The 21,396-nt window shown below is 39.5% G+C and overlaps 1 protein-coding gene across 2 annotated transcripts in view; it reads right to left on the reverse strand.

Moving 5' to 3' along the window:
• The window catches only part of KL (klotho), a 49,078-nt gene that overhangs the window by 4,155 nt on the left and 23,527 nt on the right, over positions 1 to 21,396 (reverse strand). For both annotated transcript variants that reach the window (XM_015623131.1, XM_015623121.1), the window contains exons 2-4: positions 11,722 to 12,232; positions 6,792 to 7,060; positions 3,214 to 4,330 (exon numbers count right to left, since the gene is read on the reverse strand). In XM_015623131.1, coding sequence (XP_015478617.1) covers positions 3,214 to 4,330; positions 6,792 to 7,060; positions 11,722 to 12,232 — 1,897 coding nt within the window. The remainder of the gene's footprint in view (positions 1 to 3,213; positions 4,331 to 6,791; positions 7,061 to 11,721; positions 12,233 to 21,396) is intronic.

Raw genomic sequence — 21,396 nt, forward strand, 5'->3', positions numbered from 1 at the left:
CACAGTGACACCAGAAAAATTGCACAGCCATGCTGAGGTTGTGTACTGGGATATCGCCGGTGCAAGGGGAAAGTTTATGCAAACCACAGCCCTCTCTTGTTATTAACCCACATTTCTGATCTAAGATGACCTGTATTTGTCTTTACTGAGAACATGTCCACAATCCGTACTGCTAACTCAGCTACTGGAAGAGGCCCAGCAGCTGCAGTGCTAACCTTGAGCCATCCATCCTGCTTGACAAAAAAAATCAATCCAAGGTAGTAAACACAAACTGTAATACTTTATCTCTCAAAAAAAAATGAACAAATTAAAGCAGATGAACACAGAACAGAATTTTCATATGCTTCTGGAAACAATTCTTTCTGAAGCCACATGCAAGACTTTAGCACCTCTAACCCACTTTTCACATGCAAAATGAAAGAATATTTACCTGCCCTTCTACAGAGCTGCTGCCCAGGATAATTAAGTAGTTGTGTTTGCAGAACTGCAGGTGGATTTAATGGTGTTACATAAATGGTAACTGCTGTTCTTTGTTTTCAACTGGCAAAGATGTACTTAAACAGAGTATAAAGCACTTCAAAATATGGCCTCAGTCCAAAGGGTCCCGTACTGTATCCTAGAATCATTTATCTGCACAAACCTGCTGGCTCCCCTGGAACAATGCAGGTGAGCAATATTACATGCACAAAAATTTCCACATGCAGTGCCTGAAACCAGCTGGAGGAAGAAGGCAGAATAGGGACTTTAAGGCCAGAGCATACACATACCAATCCCCCTATACACTGTGACACTGAGGTAAGGACACAAGATTTTTAATTCATCTTAGTTACTGCACAAGGTCTTGCAAAAAAGAAATTCAAGTCTTGGAGAAACCTGAATCAGTCATGATACCAAGGTTATGTAATGACAAAATGGACAAAAGTGCAATACCAGAGAGGGAGAAGAAAAACGGAAAAGCTGATGGATCAAACACTACAGAGGGGTGTATGGTGTCTAAAGGTGGAGATAAAGCTTTAGGAAAAGTATTATGGCTAGTTAGCAGAGACATATTTATCCATCACAAAGGTGGTGAAAAGACAAGAAAATAGGTTAAGCTGAAAAACACAGGAGCTATTTACAGGCTGGACAGAAGAGGGAGAAAGAAGTGACTGGGGAACAGTGGTACCAGAACAGTCCAAAGGGCAAAGTTCCATACAAAACAGAGGCATGCGTAGGTGTTCTTGCTAATGAGAACTGGGAGAAAAGCCCATATCCACAGACACTTTGCAAACAGATGTGCCAAGGAAACAAGCAATACAGAAAAAACCCAGTTTGAAACTACAAGCCCAAATATAGCCAAATATATTTTTTAACTATAGATTTATAAAACATGCATCCAGTGCTACAAAATGCTGGAGAATGAACTCTTGGGCACTTAATATTGATGTTCAGTAATTTGCGAAAGAGGTGGAAATTACTGAGGAGGAAGTTAAAGCCAGTGGTTAACAAAGTGGACAGGAATTGCCAGCCATCCTTCACTACCTATCAAAAGAGTGGAACAGATTATATAAAGCTTGATAAATATGAAATTTAGGAGATAATACAGGATGAATGCCAATCAGCTTAGCTTTATGAAAAATAAATCTTGTCAAAATATCCTGACATCTTTTTTTCCGAGACCAGCAGATCAATAAAAGTAATGATGTTTGATGTTATATACTTAGGGCTTTACAAGGCAAATGACTTGGTGCTATATGGCATTTGAATCAAGAAAACAGAATGTTATGAGGTCAAGGGAAGCACATAATAAACAGATTTCAACTGGTCTCAAGTAGAATTAAGAAGTAACAGAACTAGAAGTCTTGAAATGTAATTTCAGGCAAGTAAGTGTCACAGTGTATGTATTTCTACCATAGTCATGGAGCTCAGCTTTTAGCACTAAGTTATTCATGATCTTAAATATATCAGCAACCTGAAATAAATGTAAAACTATTTCTCACAGTCTGCAAGTATCACAAAGATTAGAAACATACCCTAGCTAGTGTAGCAAGGTTTGCATAAACAAGCAGCAGGCATTTGAACATGACCAAATGTGAAGATGTCAAAGAACAAGCAGACCTACTTTTGAAGAGACAGTCCTGCTTGGAGTGGGGGGCAGGAATCTGTAACTGAGTTTAAAATGTCAGTAAATCACCACAGAATCTGTGTAAATAACCTGCTGTTGTGGCCAAGAAGGCCAACAGCCTGCTTGCATGTAGAAACGAAGAGGGTAAGAGGTTATGTTATACCTGCCTAAGTGTGGCGACAGGAACAGCATGCATAGGTCTGGGTTTACCCCTCTCATCAGGAATACCAGCACACAGGGAAAAAACTGAGTAACTCAGAGCTTTGAAATGATGCTTTATTGCAAGGGACACAAAGAACTTTGTCTGTGTTATCTATCAAAAAGACAAATGAGAGATGGCTTGTCTTGTGTCTGCTAACACCTACATAGGTAAAATACATGTGGAAATACACAACAAAATTGCTTAAAGCTGAAGTTAGAGCAATTAATAGTGTGATTGATATATATATACACATACACACTGTGAGGTGCCAAAGATTCTTCATCAGTAAAAATTATCTCATTTGGGTCTTGTACTTTTCTGAAAAAACAGCATGTGCTGTATGACAGGATGACTCAAAATGCCTCCTTTTTGCCTTACAATTTATGAATCTCTGAGACAAAGAAAAAGACTGGTATGTGTTCTGAATAGCAGGAAACAGTCCAGGAAATGGCATAATGAGGTAGACAGCTGAATTATTATGATGATCACTGTTGGATAAGATCACTGTTGGATAAGATACAGAGACAACTGAGGAACAGAACTCATACTCAGCCCTGAGGCACATCAGTGGAGAGAAGCAACAAAGCAAAACAACAGTAGAAGTACTATAAGATGAAAATCTGACTAAATACATGTGGAGCTACTCACATAACTTCTATTTAAATTTACTGAATCCATAAATAACTTCATCTGCTGTCTTGGGCAGAATACAAGCAAGGTCAGTCTTCCTGACATTTAGTAACACCAATGAATCATAAATCAAGGGGAAAATTACCTGTTACACTGTAGTAACATCTCATTTATGGAGTATTCTACAGAGGACATGTCTTTTAAAGCTAAACATACTCTATCATACAGTGTATACTCATAGGGGGATTTGTGACATAAACCATCTGTGGTTCCTTACCTTTTAAAGCTTCATTGATGTAATTCTGGATGTAATACACTCTCAGCTTATCGTGCACCATATTCTGGTCATCATCAATCCCATTAGCCATAATGTAAATTGGGACATCACCATACTTTGATTTCACCCACTTGAGCAATTTACGCAGTCCCCAGGGCACTACTGCAGCTCTGCTGGGAGAGTGAAGCCATGTGATGTCATTGATCATTTGAACTTCAAGGTAGTGGTCATATTTTACTGCATCTTCTTTCTCTGAGCCCACAAGGGTTGTAGTGTAGTGACTCAAGGCAAAAAAATCAAATGAGCCCCGTATTAATTTCTTTTCATCTTCTGAGAAGTAAGGCAAGTGGAAATTATACAGGTCAGCACCATTTATTCGGTGAAGCCACGCTCTCATCACCTCTGGGTAGTCTCCATTCCCAAAGATGGGCTCTGCAAGCCAACCAATGTCGAACTCTAAAATCCTGTCAGCAACTTCTTGGTCATTCCTGGAAAAGGGACAAGCTGGTTCTACCCAGTCAGCTTGCAAAGCTATAGATATTTTGCCCTTCTGAGATCTCCTGAATTCTTTGTCATAAACATGCCAGACTTTTGCATGGGCTTTCAATAGGTTGTGCCCTGCTGTGTATGTCAGGTTTTTCACAGACGGTTCATTCATGGTGATCCAGAATTTGACATGGTCCCCAAGACTTGTAAAGCAGAATCTGGCATACTCAACAAAAGCCTGAACAGTTCCTGTGTTTTCCCAAGCTCCATATTTGGCAAGAGAAACTGGAAGCTCTTGATTTTCAACCATAGGTTGCCATAAAGCAACAACAGGAGTTATGTTAACTCTGAGAAGTTCACTAGCAAAACACTGATAGTAATGTACAAGTGTGTGGTTGATTAGAGAAAGGTTACCTAAAGGAAGAATTAAAGACCATTTCAATGAAAAATGGAAGTGTGTGACATGCATCTCTTGCAGAAGAGAGATCTGAAGCCTGATAGCAGCGAAGTCAACACAGTGACGCTTGCGCTTCGTGGCATAAACTCCATCCACTTTAATGAGCTTCTTTGTCTGGTGAACATCCCACACATAAACACTGGAGTCAAGGAACTGGGCGGGTGTCGTGTCTACCTAGGGAGAACAGGAAGCACACCAGATTCAAGCTGTTTGTTCTAGGTAGGTGGGAACATCATAACCATCAGGCACAGCCGAGTAAAAGAATATCCTAAGTCAAAACTATGCATTCTGCATCTCTGTACTGGTATCTCAGGCCCATATGAATGAATGACTTTTCTGTTAACAAGTGATGTCAGAAAAGTACCAAATCTATGAATCATTTTCACCCCACTTTTCAAACAAGCTTAGGCTAATGGTCATTGTGTTTATGTCTTCTCTAAGCTGTTCCAGTTTCCAAAAGAAATAAGGGATTGCTCAGGGATAAGGCACTAAACCTGCAACAGATCTCCAGAGAAGGACATGTTCAGTGAAGACTACAGTAGTTTTTAAATGTTTTTATTTCAAGATTAAGGATGGTCTACAGAGATACTGTCTGTTGTAAATTACCCAGTACAGTCAGTTTCAAAACCACTCCCTGAATGCAGGAAAAGAAATAATGAATACAATATAATTTCTGTGTTCTGTTCTATTCCTAACTATGATGAAAGATGAGTAATGCCCTGCACTTGATTTTTAGCAAAAATTCAGTTGACAAGCAAAATTTTTCCTTCTTGCTGAAGACATCCTTTTTTATTTAGTTCATACTGAAGTCATTTCAAAGTTATTTCAGCAGGCTGTTGATGTCTGAATCAATTTTTTTGGGCCTCTGAGTAAACCCACTATATGTTACTCCAACAGAAAATGCATTTCCCAGAAGGCTTTAGGGTTTCAGATGTCAGAACTGCCGGTATGACACACAGTAACACAGTAAAAGATGAGCTTCTCAGGGTTGCTCAGAACTATACTTTGACTTTTTAATGAAAATCACCAGCACAGTAAGGACTAGAAAATGAAAAATTGAACTACTTATAATACTGCACAGTGTGAAATTTCCTCATTCATACTCTGCATAATTCTTTCTAGATCCAAACCATAGGATAGTGGTGCCATGGTCTTTATTTGCCCTTTTCTCTTTCTTTTTAATCTTTGGTGTGTGGTTTCCCCCTGAGTTCAGATTCCTTGTCCTGCCTTCTGTTTGAAAAGCAGGTGTCAGCCTACAACCAGTGTTCAACTTGTAGCTGAGGCTCTGCAGACTGTATAAAATCAGTTGCTGAAAATCAGTTGCTATTTTCTCCGGAGAGGTCAGTACTGTGCTTATAGAAGAAAGTAATAAAAAACAGCATGTCTGAGGGAAATTGCTTTTCTGGAGAATTGTCCCTTGTAGATTACTAAAGCATGCATTGCCACTAATACTGTGGGAATGCTGTCAAAACAGTTTTTCCACTGTGATGCATCTACAAATCAAACTACCTAAGCCTTACAGCACAAAATGTTTGAATGGCCTTTTGAAACTAAAATATTCAGCTTTGAAGGGTTTGGGTATGGGAGGGATTTTTTAGCTGTTGTAGGCTGACTGATTCCACAACGTTGTAGTTGTTATTGACTCCAAAAGCAGCAATTCCATTTCCAATTCTTAATCTATCTGAGAGCTAGGAGGATGACTTGAATTTTCTTGGAAATCAGTGCATGAGGTAAGGAGGCTGCAGTATTTCTCAAGAGAGCAAAGCCAAATCTTAGTTTTGGATTGAGAAAAAACATACAAGCTCCTCACATTCCAGCCTTAAGAAAGATTTTAATAGAAATTAAAAATTCTGTTCTTGAATGAAGCCTTGGCTTTGAATTTACACCTCTTTACTGTGTTTAGAGAAGCTCTGCAACCCAAATTAGCATCCAAAAACTGCAGAGCCCAACAGTTAAATTGATCATAATTCAGGTACAATTTTTACTCATGTTAAAAAGTCTTATCATTTGAAAAATTCTCCCAAAGTATCAAATCAGTTCAAATAAAGACTGAGGGCCATGAACTAGCTAGGTTCCATGCAGGGGCACTGCAGGCCCTTATCAGACACAGTATGACATAAAATTAAATACAAGGAATACAGAAATTTCATTTAAATCTAGTATTGTTCGCTTCCTTTTTTTATAAAATCTCTCTAAGAACAGTACCAGGATGTATATGCGTAAGATGTTGAAACATGCCAATGGAGTTTTGGGAGTTTTTAGGAAGTTTGCTAAAACATGTATTTTACCGTTTAGCAGATTTAATTGACTTCCCTTTGAAAAGAACTGATTTCCCATAACTGATCACAGATGTTCAAGGAAGACAAGCATCAGACTCCTTTCCATTTCCATACACTTCTCTAAAATGTTATTTATAGTGTCTCAATCTGACTGGTTCTCCTTGGTCACACACAGAAAGTCTGGTGAAGAATGAAAGACATGATGTTTGGCACAAAACCCTTGTATCTGTCTCCTTGCAGCACTGTGGTAGTAGACACACACAGTGTGGCAAAGACACTCTATTCAGCAAATACGTCACTGTGAACTTGTGCATTGATCTGGCTGGACAGCCTGTCGGCTTCATTATCAGACTCACCTGAATGTAGTTGTCAACAATTCCCCAAGCAAAGCCACAGGGAAAAATACCTTCTATGGGCTGGTTTTCAGGCAAAGGTGGGAAGCCATTTTTTTCTATCAGCTTTTGATAGAACAAGACAGAAGATTTGGGCATCAGCTTCTTGTCATGGCTTTGAAAATCAACATAGAACAGTCCACGTCGAATGTTGTAGCCCCTATGCCACTCAAAGCCATCCAGGAGGGACCAGACTGTGTAGCCAAACACGTTAACTCCATCGTACCGGATAGCTGAGGAAAGAACAAACCCAAATTTATCACAGTGCTCATTTTTCCTCAGTAAATTACACCCTATCTGCAGTGCTTGCAGCATTACTGTGTAAGAACAATGCGACAGGTCAGATAAGTATCTCGGGGCCTTCCTCAAAGCCTATTCAGGGAACATATTTCAGCTGCACTTGGGGAGCTGCCAGATTAGGCTAGAAGGCAGCAGAAGAAACTGGCTTGGCTTTAAAGCAGCAAGATTTAGAAAGAGAAGCCATGCAGCAGTGGTTTGAGCAGTGCTGCTCATCAGACGTGCCAAACCTCAGCCTTGGAGTAGAGCCTGACCCATCTGCACAGAGTCAGTGACTGCCCTACACTGCCCTCTGCTCTGTTCACACTGCAGCTCACTCACTCAGGGCAGGTGTTACTGCAGCACTACCCTGTATGCAAACAAAGTTATACTCCTTTTCATCTCCTCCTCCTCCACTCCAAATACATATTGAGGAAAAACTGACAGTGCATTTGGAGTGCACATGAATTTTTATTACCAGAGATTCCAAGCAGAAGTGATAATACAGAAAGACTCTGTTTATTTGGTAATTCTGTCTCTTTACATCTTTTATGGCACAGCATTTTCCAGTTCAAATATTTAAGGGTTTCTAAAAATATCTGCATGTTCTAGTTCAAGTGTTTGACTTTTAAAATCACCACATGCTTTGAAGGTTAATGTCGGGATCTACTGGTATCTGCTAGTTTTACCAGCATTATTACCAGATTCCAAATGATACTCACTTTTAGCTGTATTAAACACTGAGATTCAGCAAAATGTTCCTGGGCAAGGCTGAGCTCCAGGAAAGCACAAAGGAGTGTGCTTATTCTAATTACATAATTAGACCCACCCTAATTCAGCAATGCATTTAAACACATTCTTAAGCATTCTTTTGAACTGGTGTTTGGCTCTGTAGCCAGCAAAGTTTATCTTTATTACTCACCATTTTCTGTCAGCCCAAACTAGATACTGACTGAACATAATATTTACCAGCCTAGTAACATTGAAAGCGTTATTTCAGGCAAGCAGAATAACAAGGCCCTAATTTCCTGGCTTTACTAATGTACCTCATTACAATCAGTTATGAGGGACCACATGGATTCTTGATTGTAACCCTGTTTGAATCAATTAAAGGAACAATGCAGTTAAATAAGCAACAAATTTGGCCCAGTCTTTGTCAGAGGTCATGAGAAAATGTCTAAGGAAATGGAATATGTCTCCTCCTAAAGGCACCATTCTTTTGTGTTTGGCAAATGCCACTGTTTTTCTAACCTCTGTGTGCACCCATGATGACATCTGCCATACAGCAGAGTAAAAGCCAGTACAGGTCCACAGTGTGAACCAGTCTCAGGAAGAACTTCTTTGAACAGCATCTCACCCTTCTGTAAGTCATCACACAGCACTCCCACACTTCCTGAGCACCTTGTAAAAATCCTCTTCAAATCCTTTTTAAAAAATGTATTAACTTTTAAGTGTCACCTAGGAAAGAAGAACTCGAAAAATCTTTGAAAGTTCCAAGAAGTCTGAAAGTCTCAAACACCATACCCCTCAAGGATTGTATATTACTGGGAAACCACAATGAAAATTAATGTATCTCTTCTTTTCTCTTTTCTCCTTTTCTTTTTTCTTTTCTTTTTTCTTTTTTTCTTTTCTCTTTCGTTTTCTTCTCTTTTCATTTCTTTCCTCTATCTGTGTATGCTTCTCCTTTTTCCTTTATGTCTGTTTGTGACTAAACGGGACTGACTGAAACCTAGACTGTCCTTGCTTCTGAAACTGAGTAGCCTTGTCCATACTACCACTGCAAGTGACTCCTGATCTGAGCAATGCCCCAGAGTATGCCTAAAAGTGTGATACTGTACAGACCAGAACTCTGCCAGAACTGGGTTAAAAATTACACAGCAGTTCAGCTCATGCCCTGTTTGGCTCAATAGTATAGAAGCTGTGCAAGGAAACATGGCAGACCTGTAAATATCAAATACAGATCTTTAAAACTCTCCTGCTCAGCTGCTCTCCAAACCCCAGTGCCTGAAGGGGAGGTGTGTGAAGCCTTCAGCCCATGCTTCCACCTGGAAGGTGCTCAATGTCTTAATTTTGCCTCTGGACATAACTGGGAATAGCTTGGTCCTACCTGTCATGGGCCTGGCTGTTCCTTTTCTGCCTAAGACTCTGAATTCAGACCTGGTTACTCCCCAGACAATGACCTGACCTCCACTAGTCAACATGGCCCAGAGGAGCTTGGGCGTGCTCTGATTTACAAGGCACAATCCATTTGTTTGTTGCACCAGAGACAGAGAAGGGGAGTAGGACCCCAGAGTAAGTGGTGAGATACATGGGAGAAGACATCTCAAACCAATTAACAGCTCTAATTAATATTAAACAACTTTATATTACAGCTCTATTTACTCTAATCAACCCCAAATGGTGCCTGGAAAAATAAAATACCAAAAATAGTAAACAGGGCTGTGAATCCCAAATAAATATCCTTTCCCAAAGGAAAATTTAAAAATAAATCTAAAAAATGTACAGAGTTGTCTACAGTATGCAGTATCAGAATGGACACTTACATCAGCACTTCAAGTGAAATCAGGAGCACACTTTTGAACTAATCCCCCTCACTGTGCTTCAGTTCACATCACACAGTGGACTCAAAATGCAAGGTTCATTTGGCTCCTTTTGGGTTGAAATTAATCCAGAAATGGGCTTCAGGATGTCAGTGTGGACATCTGGCCCTCAATACCAATTCTTTTTTATTCTACAGGCTTGTTCCAACTGGGCTGCACTTACTTGTTAAAGTAGATGCAGGAATAAGCAGTTCTGTCTGAACCAGTGCATGCATACAACCAGGCACAGACACTGGACTGGCAAGATCTAGCAAGTAGCAAAACGCCAGTTATGCGACCCAGTGTCTAAATTAATCATCCTTGCTTCTCAGTGCTACAGCTCCACTGTCAATTTACTATCCCTTCACCACTGGAGTGAATTTCATGGTAAATACTTCAAAAATCTTTATATTACAGTGCTTTACTGCACTGGATAGGCATATCTACATCTCTCAGAGAGAAAGCTTGTGCCTTTGTGTTTGGTTTTTAATACTGTCCACCAACTCTGCTCACAGCCAGCATGATGCCTTTTTTTGGATCTTTCTCAACTAAATTCCCCAAGGTATTGTATAGAGAACTTTGGTATTTACACTGGATTTTGCAGATTCTAACAACAGAAGATTTGGGTGCAATAGATTCCATTTTAAAGATACCAAAGTCCCTTCTGCAGACCCAGTCTGTCTCTATTTTCCTTCTTTTTTTCTTTTTTTTTTTTTTCTAAAAGGTTTAGGCAAGTGCCAGTTTCTTACAGCAAGTCTGTCATACTGTTGCTGCTGCTATTATTATTTATTGAGTGATACAATAAATGGAAAGACACTTTGTATATTGAGATTGCTTCCAGCCAGGTGCGATTAAAAGACAGATCCATGTATGTATTTCCAGCAATTTAAAATCTAAGCTGAAATAGGGGTAACTGGACTATGACCCCATCATGAAGATGAGCTCTTCATCTAACTTTATGCAAACTAGTGATACTGTACTTGCAAGTTACTGTTTTGCTTCCATACTTTTATTTTGGATCCACTGGCTCAGGTATTTATTCACCTTTTATTTTATGTGCAATAATTAGGTTTCTGGAAAAGCAGATGAAACTAATTTGGGAGTCTTCTGCATCTTCATTAATGCTGAGAATAAAATGAAGGCAATTTTTTCTCATTTACCATATAGAAATTGCAATGTAACACAATGTCTGTCTCATCTGAGCTAATAGATACAATAACACTCTTTAAACCAAGAACAGTAAACTGTAGACAAGCAAGTCACTTAACAAATTGTAAATTTAGAAATTAAAAGACAATGAAAGTAGAACTGGGAAACCCAACAATTTCTTGGTGACTACTAGGATTGAAAAAATGTTTTTCCAGAAGGAAATGGGAAAACAGCAAGTAAGTCCCATCTAAGGTGGTGTATTTTTCTTACTGTTTGGAAAAAATAATAGGTTAATGAATTAAATTATTTTGATTATATGTCCTCAACCACTCAGTTCCTCTTTAACTGATGTAAATTCAAATTACTGCGATTGATGCTCACAGCTGCACAAATGTAAAATTTGTGCAAGGGCAAGATGCAGAATGAAAAGGTTCAAATATTTCATTTTAAACGTACTATTTCAGCCTTATGGTTTCTTTTCAGGGGAATTCCTACTGCAGAGTATTAACCTTCCCATATATATTCTTATGTCTTATACATATGCATTCAGATAAGGAAAGCAGGTATTAATATGTAACACAGTAAATTCTCCTAAGGCCACTGAGAATATAGTTTACACGTCTTGCACTTTCTCTTACCAAAGACAGTAGAAATTTTCCTACTGACTTCAAGGACAGCAGCATCAAGCTCACCAAATGCTATCTGCAGAAATGAGAGTTCTTCAAGGAAGGAACAAATCCAGGAAAGGGATTTGAAGTTTTATTTCATAAGTGCCAAGATGAATGCTAAAGACTAAAATCAGTTTTCAGCCTGGCTGGTGCCTTAACACACCTCTGTAGGCTATATTGCATTATGATTTTTTCAAGCATGTATTAAAAAGTAAGTCCTACCTTTTAAAGTTTCCATAATGAACTTTTTGAGATAGTAAATATATTTAGCATCATCTTTCTTGGTGGTACCAGAAACAAACCAGCTGTTCTCCACAATGAATATGTGGGGGTTGTTATATTCACTGTTTATCCAGTAAAGGAGCTGCCTCAGGCTTATTGATTCCAACTGCTGGAATTTCATGTGTGAGTCCAAAAGCTGGAAACTCAGGGTAGCTCCAAAAGAAAGAGCAAAAAAGTCTGCTGTTCCCTTGAGATACTTCTTCTCCGCCTCACTGAATGCAGGCAGCAGAGATGAGAGGTTGCTCCTCATGCTCTCTGGATAGTCACCATCAATAAATATGGGCTTAGCAAACCAGCCAAGCACAAAATCAAGGGATTTTTGGCATTCTTTTATGTTCTTTTCAGTCATACGCTGGGGTTTTATCCAGTGGGAGCTAAGGGCAATGGACACTTTTCCTCCTTGAGCTGGACGGAAATGGTCATTGTAGAGATGCCAGACCTTAGCATGGGCCTGTTGAAAAGAAAGGCTGTAATTAATGGACTCAAAAACCCATTTTAAGTAACAAAATTATTCTCAAGTACTGGGCCTCAATGTTGTTCATTCATCAATAGTTTACAATACCTAAATTATCTTCTAATGCCATATTAATACCATGTATCAACCACAAATTGCTAGCTGGTTGGGCAAAAGAGCATCTCTTTTCCATGACATACTATTACAGGCACTGAACATACTTCTGGCTTTTTAAACTTCTGTTACTGAGTTCAGACATACTGCCAGTCTTTACAAAAATGAAAATGCATTTAACCAAACATGTTTCCTTAATGGTTTTCATTATAGGAATATCACTTTATCTGCAGATTCACAGATATTGAACTGCCCAAACTAAAACAATACAAAACAAATAATTTGAACTTAATCCTCTTAGAATCAGAACACACAATATAGGAATATAGAACTACCTATCTAGACTTCAGAAAGTCTGATGAAAAAAAAATTGCCACAGGTCCTGAAAAATTATTCCAATAATTCAATTTAATCTGTTAAAATTTAGTATTTACATATAGCATCAGAATTTAAGCACTCGTCTTGGTATAATTTTTTCTTTTACTGTGGTAACATATTTTGTACCAAATTTCTTTCCTGAGATCTTAGAGAGTCAGTTTTAACAGCCTCTTGATGGTCCCTTTGAAAGTTAAATAGATTAACCTCCTGAAGCCTTGCATTATCTTCAGGCATTACCTTCAAGCTCTTTAACCACTCTCACTGCTCTCCTCTGATTCTCTTCCAATTTGTCATCATCTGCCTTTAACTGCAGAAGCAGAATTGGACATAATATGCCAGTGGCAGTCTTGCCGGCAGTAAAACCAGAGATAATTTGCCATACTATTTCTGCTTATGTGGCCACAGAATTACACTGTGAGCATATGCACATCTAAACTACCACATCTCCAGAGCTCTGTAACATCTAAAACACATCTTCTCTTTGAACCTAGTTTATCAAAGAATTTTGACTGTTCTGTGAAATAATATCCCATCTTTTGTAATTTATACATTAGTATACGTCTTGTCATGTTTTTTTCCTAGGTCATTTGTAAAAAGGTAAAAATATGAGATTTGACACAACAAAGGTAGGAGAGTGGCCAATACAACAGAGTTCTGTGCAACCCTCCAGAAGGACCTCAAGAGGCTGGAGAAATGTGCAGAGAATGGTCTGAAGTTCCAGAAAGGCAAATGCAGGGTCCTGCACCAAATAACCCTATGTCCCAGGACAGGCAGGGGAAAATCGTCTGGAAAGAGCTCTGCAGAAAAGGACCTGGGGGTCCTGGTGGACAACAAGCTGTCCCTGAGCCAGCAGTGCCCTTGTGGCCAAGGCCATTGGTGTCCTGGGGTGGATTAGGATGGAAAAGCAGTGCCAGCCATTCGGGGAGGGTGATCCTGCCCCTCTACTCTGCCCTGGTGAGGCACGTGTGGAGTGCTGTGTCCAGTTCTGGGCTCCTCAGGACAAGAGAGACATGGAGCTCCTGGAGAGGTCCACTGGAGAAGAGCAAGGATGCCTGGGGGACTGGAGCATCTCTTACAAGGAAAGGCTGAAGGAGCTGGGCCTGTTCAGCCGTGAGGAGATGACTGAGCGGGGACCTCATCAGTGTCTGTGAGTATCTAAAGGAGAGTGCCTAGAGGATGAATCCAGGCTCTGCTCAGCTGGAAGCATAGAGTTGAGCTATAGAAGAAGCAACAGGCAGAAACTGATGCACAAGGAAGTTCCACCTGAATATAAGAAAGAACTTCTTTACAGATTTTTTTTTTTTTTCTTTTACAGATCACCAAGCACTGGAATAGGCTGCCCAGAGGGGTTGTGGAGTTTCTCTCATCAAAGATATTCAAGAACTGTCTGGATGCAATTCCGTGCAATGTGATCCAGCATGACCCTGCTTGAGCAGAGAGGCTGGACCAGATGAACCACTGTGGTACTTCCTTGCCTGACCCAACCTGTGATTCTGTAATTCTGAGATCCCCTCATTAGAATAAAAACCTACCTAATAACTCTAACAGTTTACATTTGCATTTTGAGACTCATCACTCAGTATTTGTTCGTATGTGCTGTGATGACATGAACCTCCACTCTCACCAGAGTCATCAACCAAATGAACATATATCAAAATGTCATATGCATTTTTAGCCCTCCCTGAAATAAAAATCACACAGAAAGCCTTATAATTCCAGTCCATGCAGTCCGCATGTTGGCAAACATTATCATTAATTATTGATAGCTGCTGTTTAGAGTTTTATTTTCATACACTCTTACCATTTAAGCTTTAAAACACAATCACTTCCAGTTGCCAGCATTACTAGCAATATAATTTTTGACATCAACATTGTTAATTACCCAGGGAAATAGCAAATTCTACCATTTTACTACTCTAGCAGAATTTTAATTATCATTGCTGGGAGAAAAATCATTGGAAAGGGCAACTAAAGGCAAGACCCGTAATCAAGGCTCAATTCAGCAGCCCCCATACAGAAACCTGCTAACCTGGAGTCATTGTTGGGTATATAAACATCTGCACAGATCTAACACAGGCCCTACTGGAGACTAGACCTACATCCTCTTTCATAGTGGTCACCAAAACCTTAAGACAACACTCTCAGAAACTGTCAATCACAGTCCACACCTATGTGCATGTATCTGAATCAAGCTCTCCATTGCAGACTTCAGTGTAGATGCTCTCATTTATAATACATCAGTAGCTCCAATAAACATGATGCAGCCTGACCATCTGCCTGTATTAATAAAATGGGTTTTGATGCTCATGAGAAACTATAGTAACGACTTCAAAATCTCATGCCAAAAATGAGAGCTGATCTAAGTACAGACTTTATTTTACTTCACACTGAAGCTCTGTTACACTCAGGAAAGAACAAAAGATGTTATGCATCAGGACCAACATCCAACACTTAAAATATGATTTTTAAAATGCCACCGGGAACAAATTTGTCACTACTTGCAACTCAAATTTACACACCCAAATTTTCTCTTATAAAGGGGCTGTATATTTTTCCGCTGTTGGACATGACTCATCTCCGGTTTACTATCTCAAAAAGATACCACCATGCACATTCTCAAACACATCTTAATTTTTAAGTATGCTTCCCAGCTAGAGAACACCTTGAGGACTGTGGCCCCCTGAACTCTTGGCCCTCCCTGTTTCTTGCCAGTGGAGAGAGATCTTCCAGCATTTTAGGAGCTTTGGATCTACCATGAAGAAAGGAGAAAGAGAATTTTACAGATTATCCCTCTGATAATGAGGTGCTGTTTAGTCTCTCACTGCAATGAAAAAAGTTAAAGTGTAGCAATGTGGGATCATCTCACTCACCTTTACTTTCAAAGTCACCTGGTCTGCCTTATTATGTGTGAGTTATTTTTTTTGAGTCCATCTCTCTCCACTGGTGACAGACAAAACCTGATACCCAGTTTAGACATGGCATATTCTATAGGCAGATGAAAGCTGGCAAGAAGAAGGCCACTTAAATGTCTGCCCTCTGGAGTGTGCATGAAGCAGAATTACATAATTTCCATTAAAAAAATGCTAAACATAGAAAACAGTGCATTAAAGTTCCCAGGCTCTGTGGATATAGATTAATGAAGAAGTCAAAACTGCATAGAAATAAAGATGAAGAAGCCAGTGACAAAGTAGAGAACCTACAGGGAAATTTGGAAAAGAATTAATTTACCTAAAACCAGGTGTTTAATCCAGCTTTACAGACTTCAGAGCAAACTGGACTTCCAGCCCAAATTCCATTCAGTTTCAGAAAGCTGTGAGTCTCCCAATAAACCCTAAATCACATCTCTTAGCTCCACAGAGACACCTGAGATACTACAGAATGCATCAAATGATAATTTGCACCTATAGCTACCTTCAGGCAAATTAATCCTATTTCTAGGGTGGGAATCCTTTCGACCTGAAGGCATGCTCCTTATATTTCACCGTCCACATGTGAACCCAAGCTCCCACTACAACCAGTGGTGACCTCTGGCTCTACCAGCTGCCTTAACACAGGAAACCAGTTGCCACTCCAGAGTAACAAAGACTCAGGTCACACTTGCCATTTCCATGCAGGAGACCTGAATAGCCTGGGAAGGGTTAAACCTATTTCCAAGGCAGAAAAAAAAACCCCTGCAATGTCATAGCATTGGCTAGGTCCAACCAAAGTCCTGAAGCAGAAATAATTCAACACAGGCACACAAGCCTCATAATCTGACAAAGTCCTGCAGTGTCAGAGATTATCTACTCTATGGCAGGGCAGATCTATATAGCCCAAGAATCACTATGTGAAGACAATGTAGTAATACAGAGACATTTGTTTGCCTGACTACTCCTCTAAACTCCATGATCATTAAGATCTTCCTGAGTCTGGCACTGATATGGATCATTCTGCAAGTTCTCAGTATTTACATCTAACATGATGCACAGCCTTCACAAGAGCAAATCAAGAATTTTAATTGGGAACATCACAATTCCATAATTTGTGTTCAGTCCTCCAGAACAAGTTTTCTCAATTTTGTTCTCTGTTTTCTAAACCAGTAATAATACCACTCATTTTACAAATAAATTGCAGTAATACCTTGCTCTCCATGCCAGATAAATGGTCTTGTTTTTTAACTGCCTATTTGCATATTAATGAAACTGAATTGGGAAGTGTTACTGCACTTGGCATTGGTGAGGCCACACCTCAAATCCTGTGTCACAATTCTGGGTCACTCACCACAAGAAGGACATTGAGGTGCTGGACAGCGTCCAGAGAAGGGCAAAGGAGTTTGCAGAGGGTCTGGAGCACAAATCTGATGAGGAGCAACTGAGGGAGCTGTTTAGCCTGGAGAAACTGAGGCACAGGGAGAACCACATCATTCATTACAACCGCCTAAAACAAGGCTGTAGCCAGGTGGGGGTCAGTCTCTCCTCCCATGTAACAAGTGTTAGAACCAGAGGAAATGGCCTCAAGTTGCACCAGGGAAGGTTTAGGTTGGATAGTGGGGGAAATCTTGTAACTGAAAGAAAGGGTTGTCAAGCCTTACCCCAGGCTGCCCAGAGAGGATGATTTTTTCCAAGTTAAATGATTCTATGATTCTATGATTTAGCAATACGAAAAGAAGAGTGAATTGGGAAAGGAATACAAAAGGGTTTTGATTAGTAGAAACTGGGCTGATATACTTCCAACAAAAACATTATTCAGTTCCACATCAAAAGCCCTTCTGAAATGTAAATAAATATTTGAATGACATGGGAAAGCCTAGTATGTATTACTCACAATGTGCCTTGTACAAGGAAGGGGAAAATGTGTTTTTTCACCCGTATCATCAAAAATAAGTATTTTAATCAAAAGCTGCAACAAAAGGATGACACATTTAATGTTTCACCCTTAGATCCTAAGTCGGTTTTACCCACAGTCTTTAGACAAACATCCCCTTTCACAATCAAGTTATGTTCTTAATACTGAATAACAGATACAGGTATGTAGAAATTACTTAAGGTTTTTCTCATATTTCAAAATTACTAAAATAACATCTTCATATACAAAGCAGCACAGGACTTTTATAGATATTAGTTATATAGTTACTCTGGTTTTCCCCAATTACTCCTTCCCAAATATGTAGTGTTCCAGTTTTATTTTTACAGCGTGCTAACCAACATTACCGCTGAGGATCATTTCAATTAATTTAGTATTTTTGAGCAGTCTCAACAATCTTGCAATAGAATTCAGCTATGTAAATGCCACATAGAACACCAAGTGAACATTTTTCAGTCTACAACCACTCCATGTAAAATTTGCTAGAATTACAGCTCTAAATATTGATCAAACATCACTCTTTGTGATGTGTATTTCTTTTTACACTCTTTCTTCCAGTTCCTTTCTCAATACACATTACTCACTGTTTTTCACACTGTGCTGGTCATTGGAGCATTCTTATGCCTCATGAACATGAATGAATTTATGGCAGCCACATATTAGGCACAAAGCAATATCATTCCTATTTTAAGAACTGGGAACAGAGATATTACAATATGCACAGAAAAAGAAAAATTAAACCAGATACCCCAAATTGCAGACCAGTATATTAGCTTCAGAATAAGTGCCTCTGTTTAATGTGATACTCACCTCTAGAGAAAAAATATCAAAAAAAGCATTAAGTATTTGTCTCAAGGCACAGCGGCTAGATAGAACACCATTTTTCCTCATCATAGGCAACACAGAACTTTGCTAGCATGAGAATAAAAGGGAGAAGGCAGCCTGAAAGCATGAAGCTAAGCCACAGGCATCAGGATGATTTGCAGGTACTCCAAAAATATCATCAGAAGTGGAAAAAAACAAACCCAAAAGATAAGAAAGCAGGTAAGAAGTATTTTTACACTTTGCTATTGAATTTTAGAACAGATTAAAGTCTTGGAAGGCTTTCACTTTCACACACTGTATGTACAGCCATAATGAACATTATCAGAGTTAGATAAGCAGCAGGGAGACACAGTGACCACAGTGTGATGGAACGAAACAAAAACCCCTTGATCCCACTGAGTCAGGTGGCTGCTGCAGTAAACCTCTCCTTTGAAGTACAGAAAGCCGAGACCTCTCTCAGGCTCACCTTGCTTTGAAAGGCCACCCACTGGGCCAGCACCAAGTGCTGGCATGGCAACCAGAGAGAAGGTAGCTAGACTGCACAGAGCACTCTGCAAACCCCACTGGCACCATCAGAGGCAAACACAGGACACACCCTTTGGCAGGAACTCATCTCACCCCATTTTTGCCATCACCCGCATTTTAAGCATGAATTTGAAGCTTCTCATGCAGCGCAGGCAGGGACACCTCTGGGCCACAACTCACTCAAGCCATTTTTAATGCCCAGAAGAGAGTGAGATGAAAAAGTGCCTGTTCCACTACATTCACCATAAAGACAGGCTGGCACAACCACTAGAGTTGACATCCTGTCCAAATAAACTAAAGCACTGAGAAACAAGTGGGCTGGGAAAGCAGTTTCAAGTCTCCTGAGATGCAAACAGTCTCTGAAAATATAAAGGTCATCTGGAAAAGAATTAAGCAGTATTTGACTTTGTGAAGCAATGGGAGACAAGATAAAAATAGCTTTATTTCTGACAACAAGTGCTTCTGAGACACTTGATGTGTTTAATCATTTTCCGTTACCTCTGACAAAAAAGATTAATTACGGAACTGCACCAAAATAGTTCAAGGAATGTTGTGACCCATGTGAATATTAAAGATATGAGAGATTCTTAAACAGAGTACAAAAAGAAGATAAAAGTACAGAGCAGTACTCTTGAGTGATTTAGAGACAGTCTTGCAGTCTTGGAGTGAACTAAAATAGTCACTGATAAAAGACTTGAAATCTGGGACACGATGCTCAGGCAGTATTTAGGGGAAAACCAAGATAAAATCATTGCCATCAAAATTGCTTTGGGTGTGCTGGAGATACATAAACCTACAAAAGCTCCAGTACTGAGAATGACCTGTGAAGTCCTCTACCAAAATATGAACCTCTTGGAAGACAGGCCAGGCTCCAATCATCATGATCATACTCATGTACACAAAATAGACATACAAGGGAAAACACATTAGGAACTTAGTTGTAATCCAGAAAAGCAAGCACACAGAACAAGTTGTAATCCAGAAGAACAAGCACAAGCTGTAGCACAAACCAAGACACCACTTTGCAGGAGCTGGTATTTGTCAGACACATGAACAAGGAGGATAAAAAAAGCACCATGACTTTGGAGAAACTCATAATGGGAATGATGATAACAGTTTTGACAACTGAGTACACCCTTAGCCAGGAAAACAAATGGAACAGCAGTGGATTCTGAAACACAATCTGATTGCAAAGAATGATGCTAGAATCAGCCGTGAGCAAAAACGTTAAGCATGTAAAACTCTCACAAAACTCACATAAAACCATGTATCAAAAACATATATAGAACATATAAAAGTGACAAAGTAATGCCCAGTCAGAGCACTGAGTGTAAATTAATATTAAAAACTGCAACTCCGAGTCTTTTCACAGTACTGTCATAGAGAAGGCCTCCATTAAGACTTCAAACCTGTGGTTTCATGAAGGTTTGTACAAACTGGATGGAAAGAGTAAAAACCAGCAGAGGAGGAAGATGAGGACTGCCCACAGAAGCTCTCAAACTACAGAACACAGCTTTAGAAGCCAAAGCTCCAGGATTCACGACTCTACCTGGTGCTAACGGCAGAAGCCAAATGAGAAGATGGTTGCCCTCTAAAGCAATAGTGAAGAGAACAACCAAAATAGCACACATAATCTTTAGTGCCATCAGTCTTTAAAAAAAGGAACTACTTTTGGATAAATGCAGAATCAAAATAACAAAATAAATGTAGAAGCCAAACATCTCCAATACCTTTAAGGGTAAAAAATCTGGAAGAGGTGCCTAATGTCAAGCATGTTTCTATGTTTGATTCATCACCTGGTTTTCTGGTAGATGCATATAGGGAAACCAAATATTCATCTGTTCATATTCAGCCCCTCAACATACCTCTCTAAGTTTGCTAAGCCAGGTGTTTCACTGGGAGAAATAATACATTTCTGATACTTCAGTGGAAGCACATGAAGAAAATTGATTTGAAAAGTCTGAGCAGAAGCTAAACAAACAAGATAGTGTGTTAGACAAACTTTCTTAGCAAGAGATAGAGGTGAACACAAATATGACTAAAATCCATTATCAATATGCGTACCCACCAAATAAGGAAGTGACAAAAAGATTTCAGCTTGCTGGACCTCATCTAACTATAGTGCTAAACCAAAAGCTCAGTTTGGAAGAAAGCCTACAGTTGGGCAGGAATATTGTAGAATACAGAACCCAGATTACCCATTACCACCATCCTTGCATTTAAAGAACCCAGAACAGATGCTCTGATGCTCTGATGTTAATAATTAACCCTGAATCTTATCCTGGACACACCAGTAGATTAAAAATAAATTGACCCAACTGCTCCTGGAGAGGTACTGGAACATTTTGAGTGGGACTTAATGCTCCCAAAAGACAGAGAAAAAGAAATCCCTGTCATGCTATTATTACAAGAACATCAAATGATATTGGATTTGGAAAATCCCTGTTCATAGAGTTGGGAAAGGCTGACAGACTGGC

This window comes from Parus major, chromosome 1, assembly GCF_001522545.3.
Source record: "Parus major isolate Abel chromosome 1, Parus_major1.1, whole genome shotgun sequence".
Lineage (NCBI taxonomy): Eukaryota > Metazoa > Chordata > Aves > Passeriformes > Paridae > Parus > Parus major.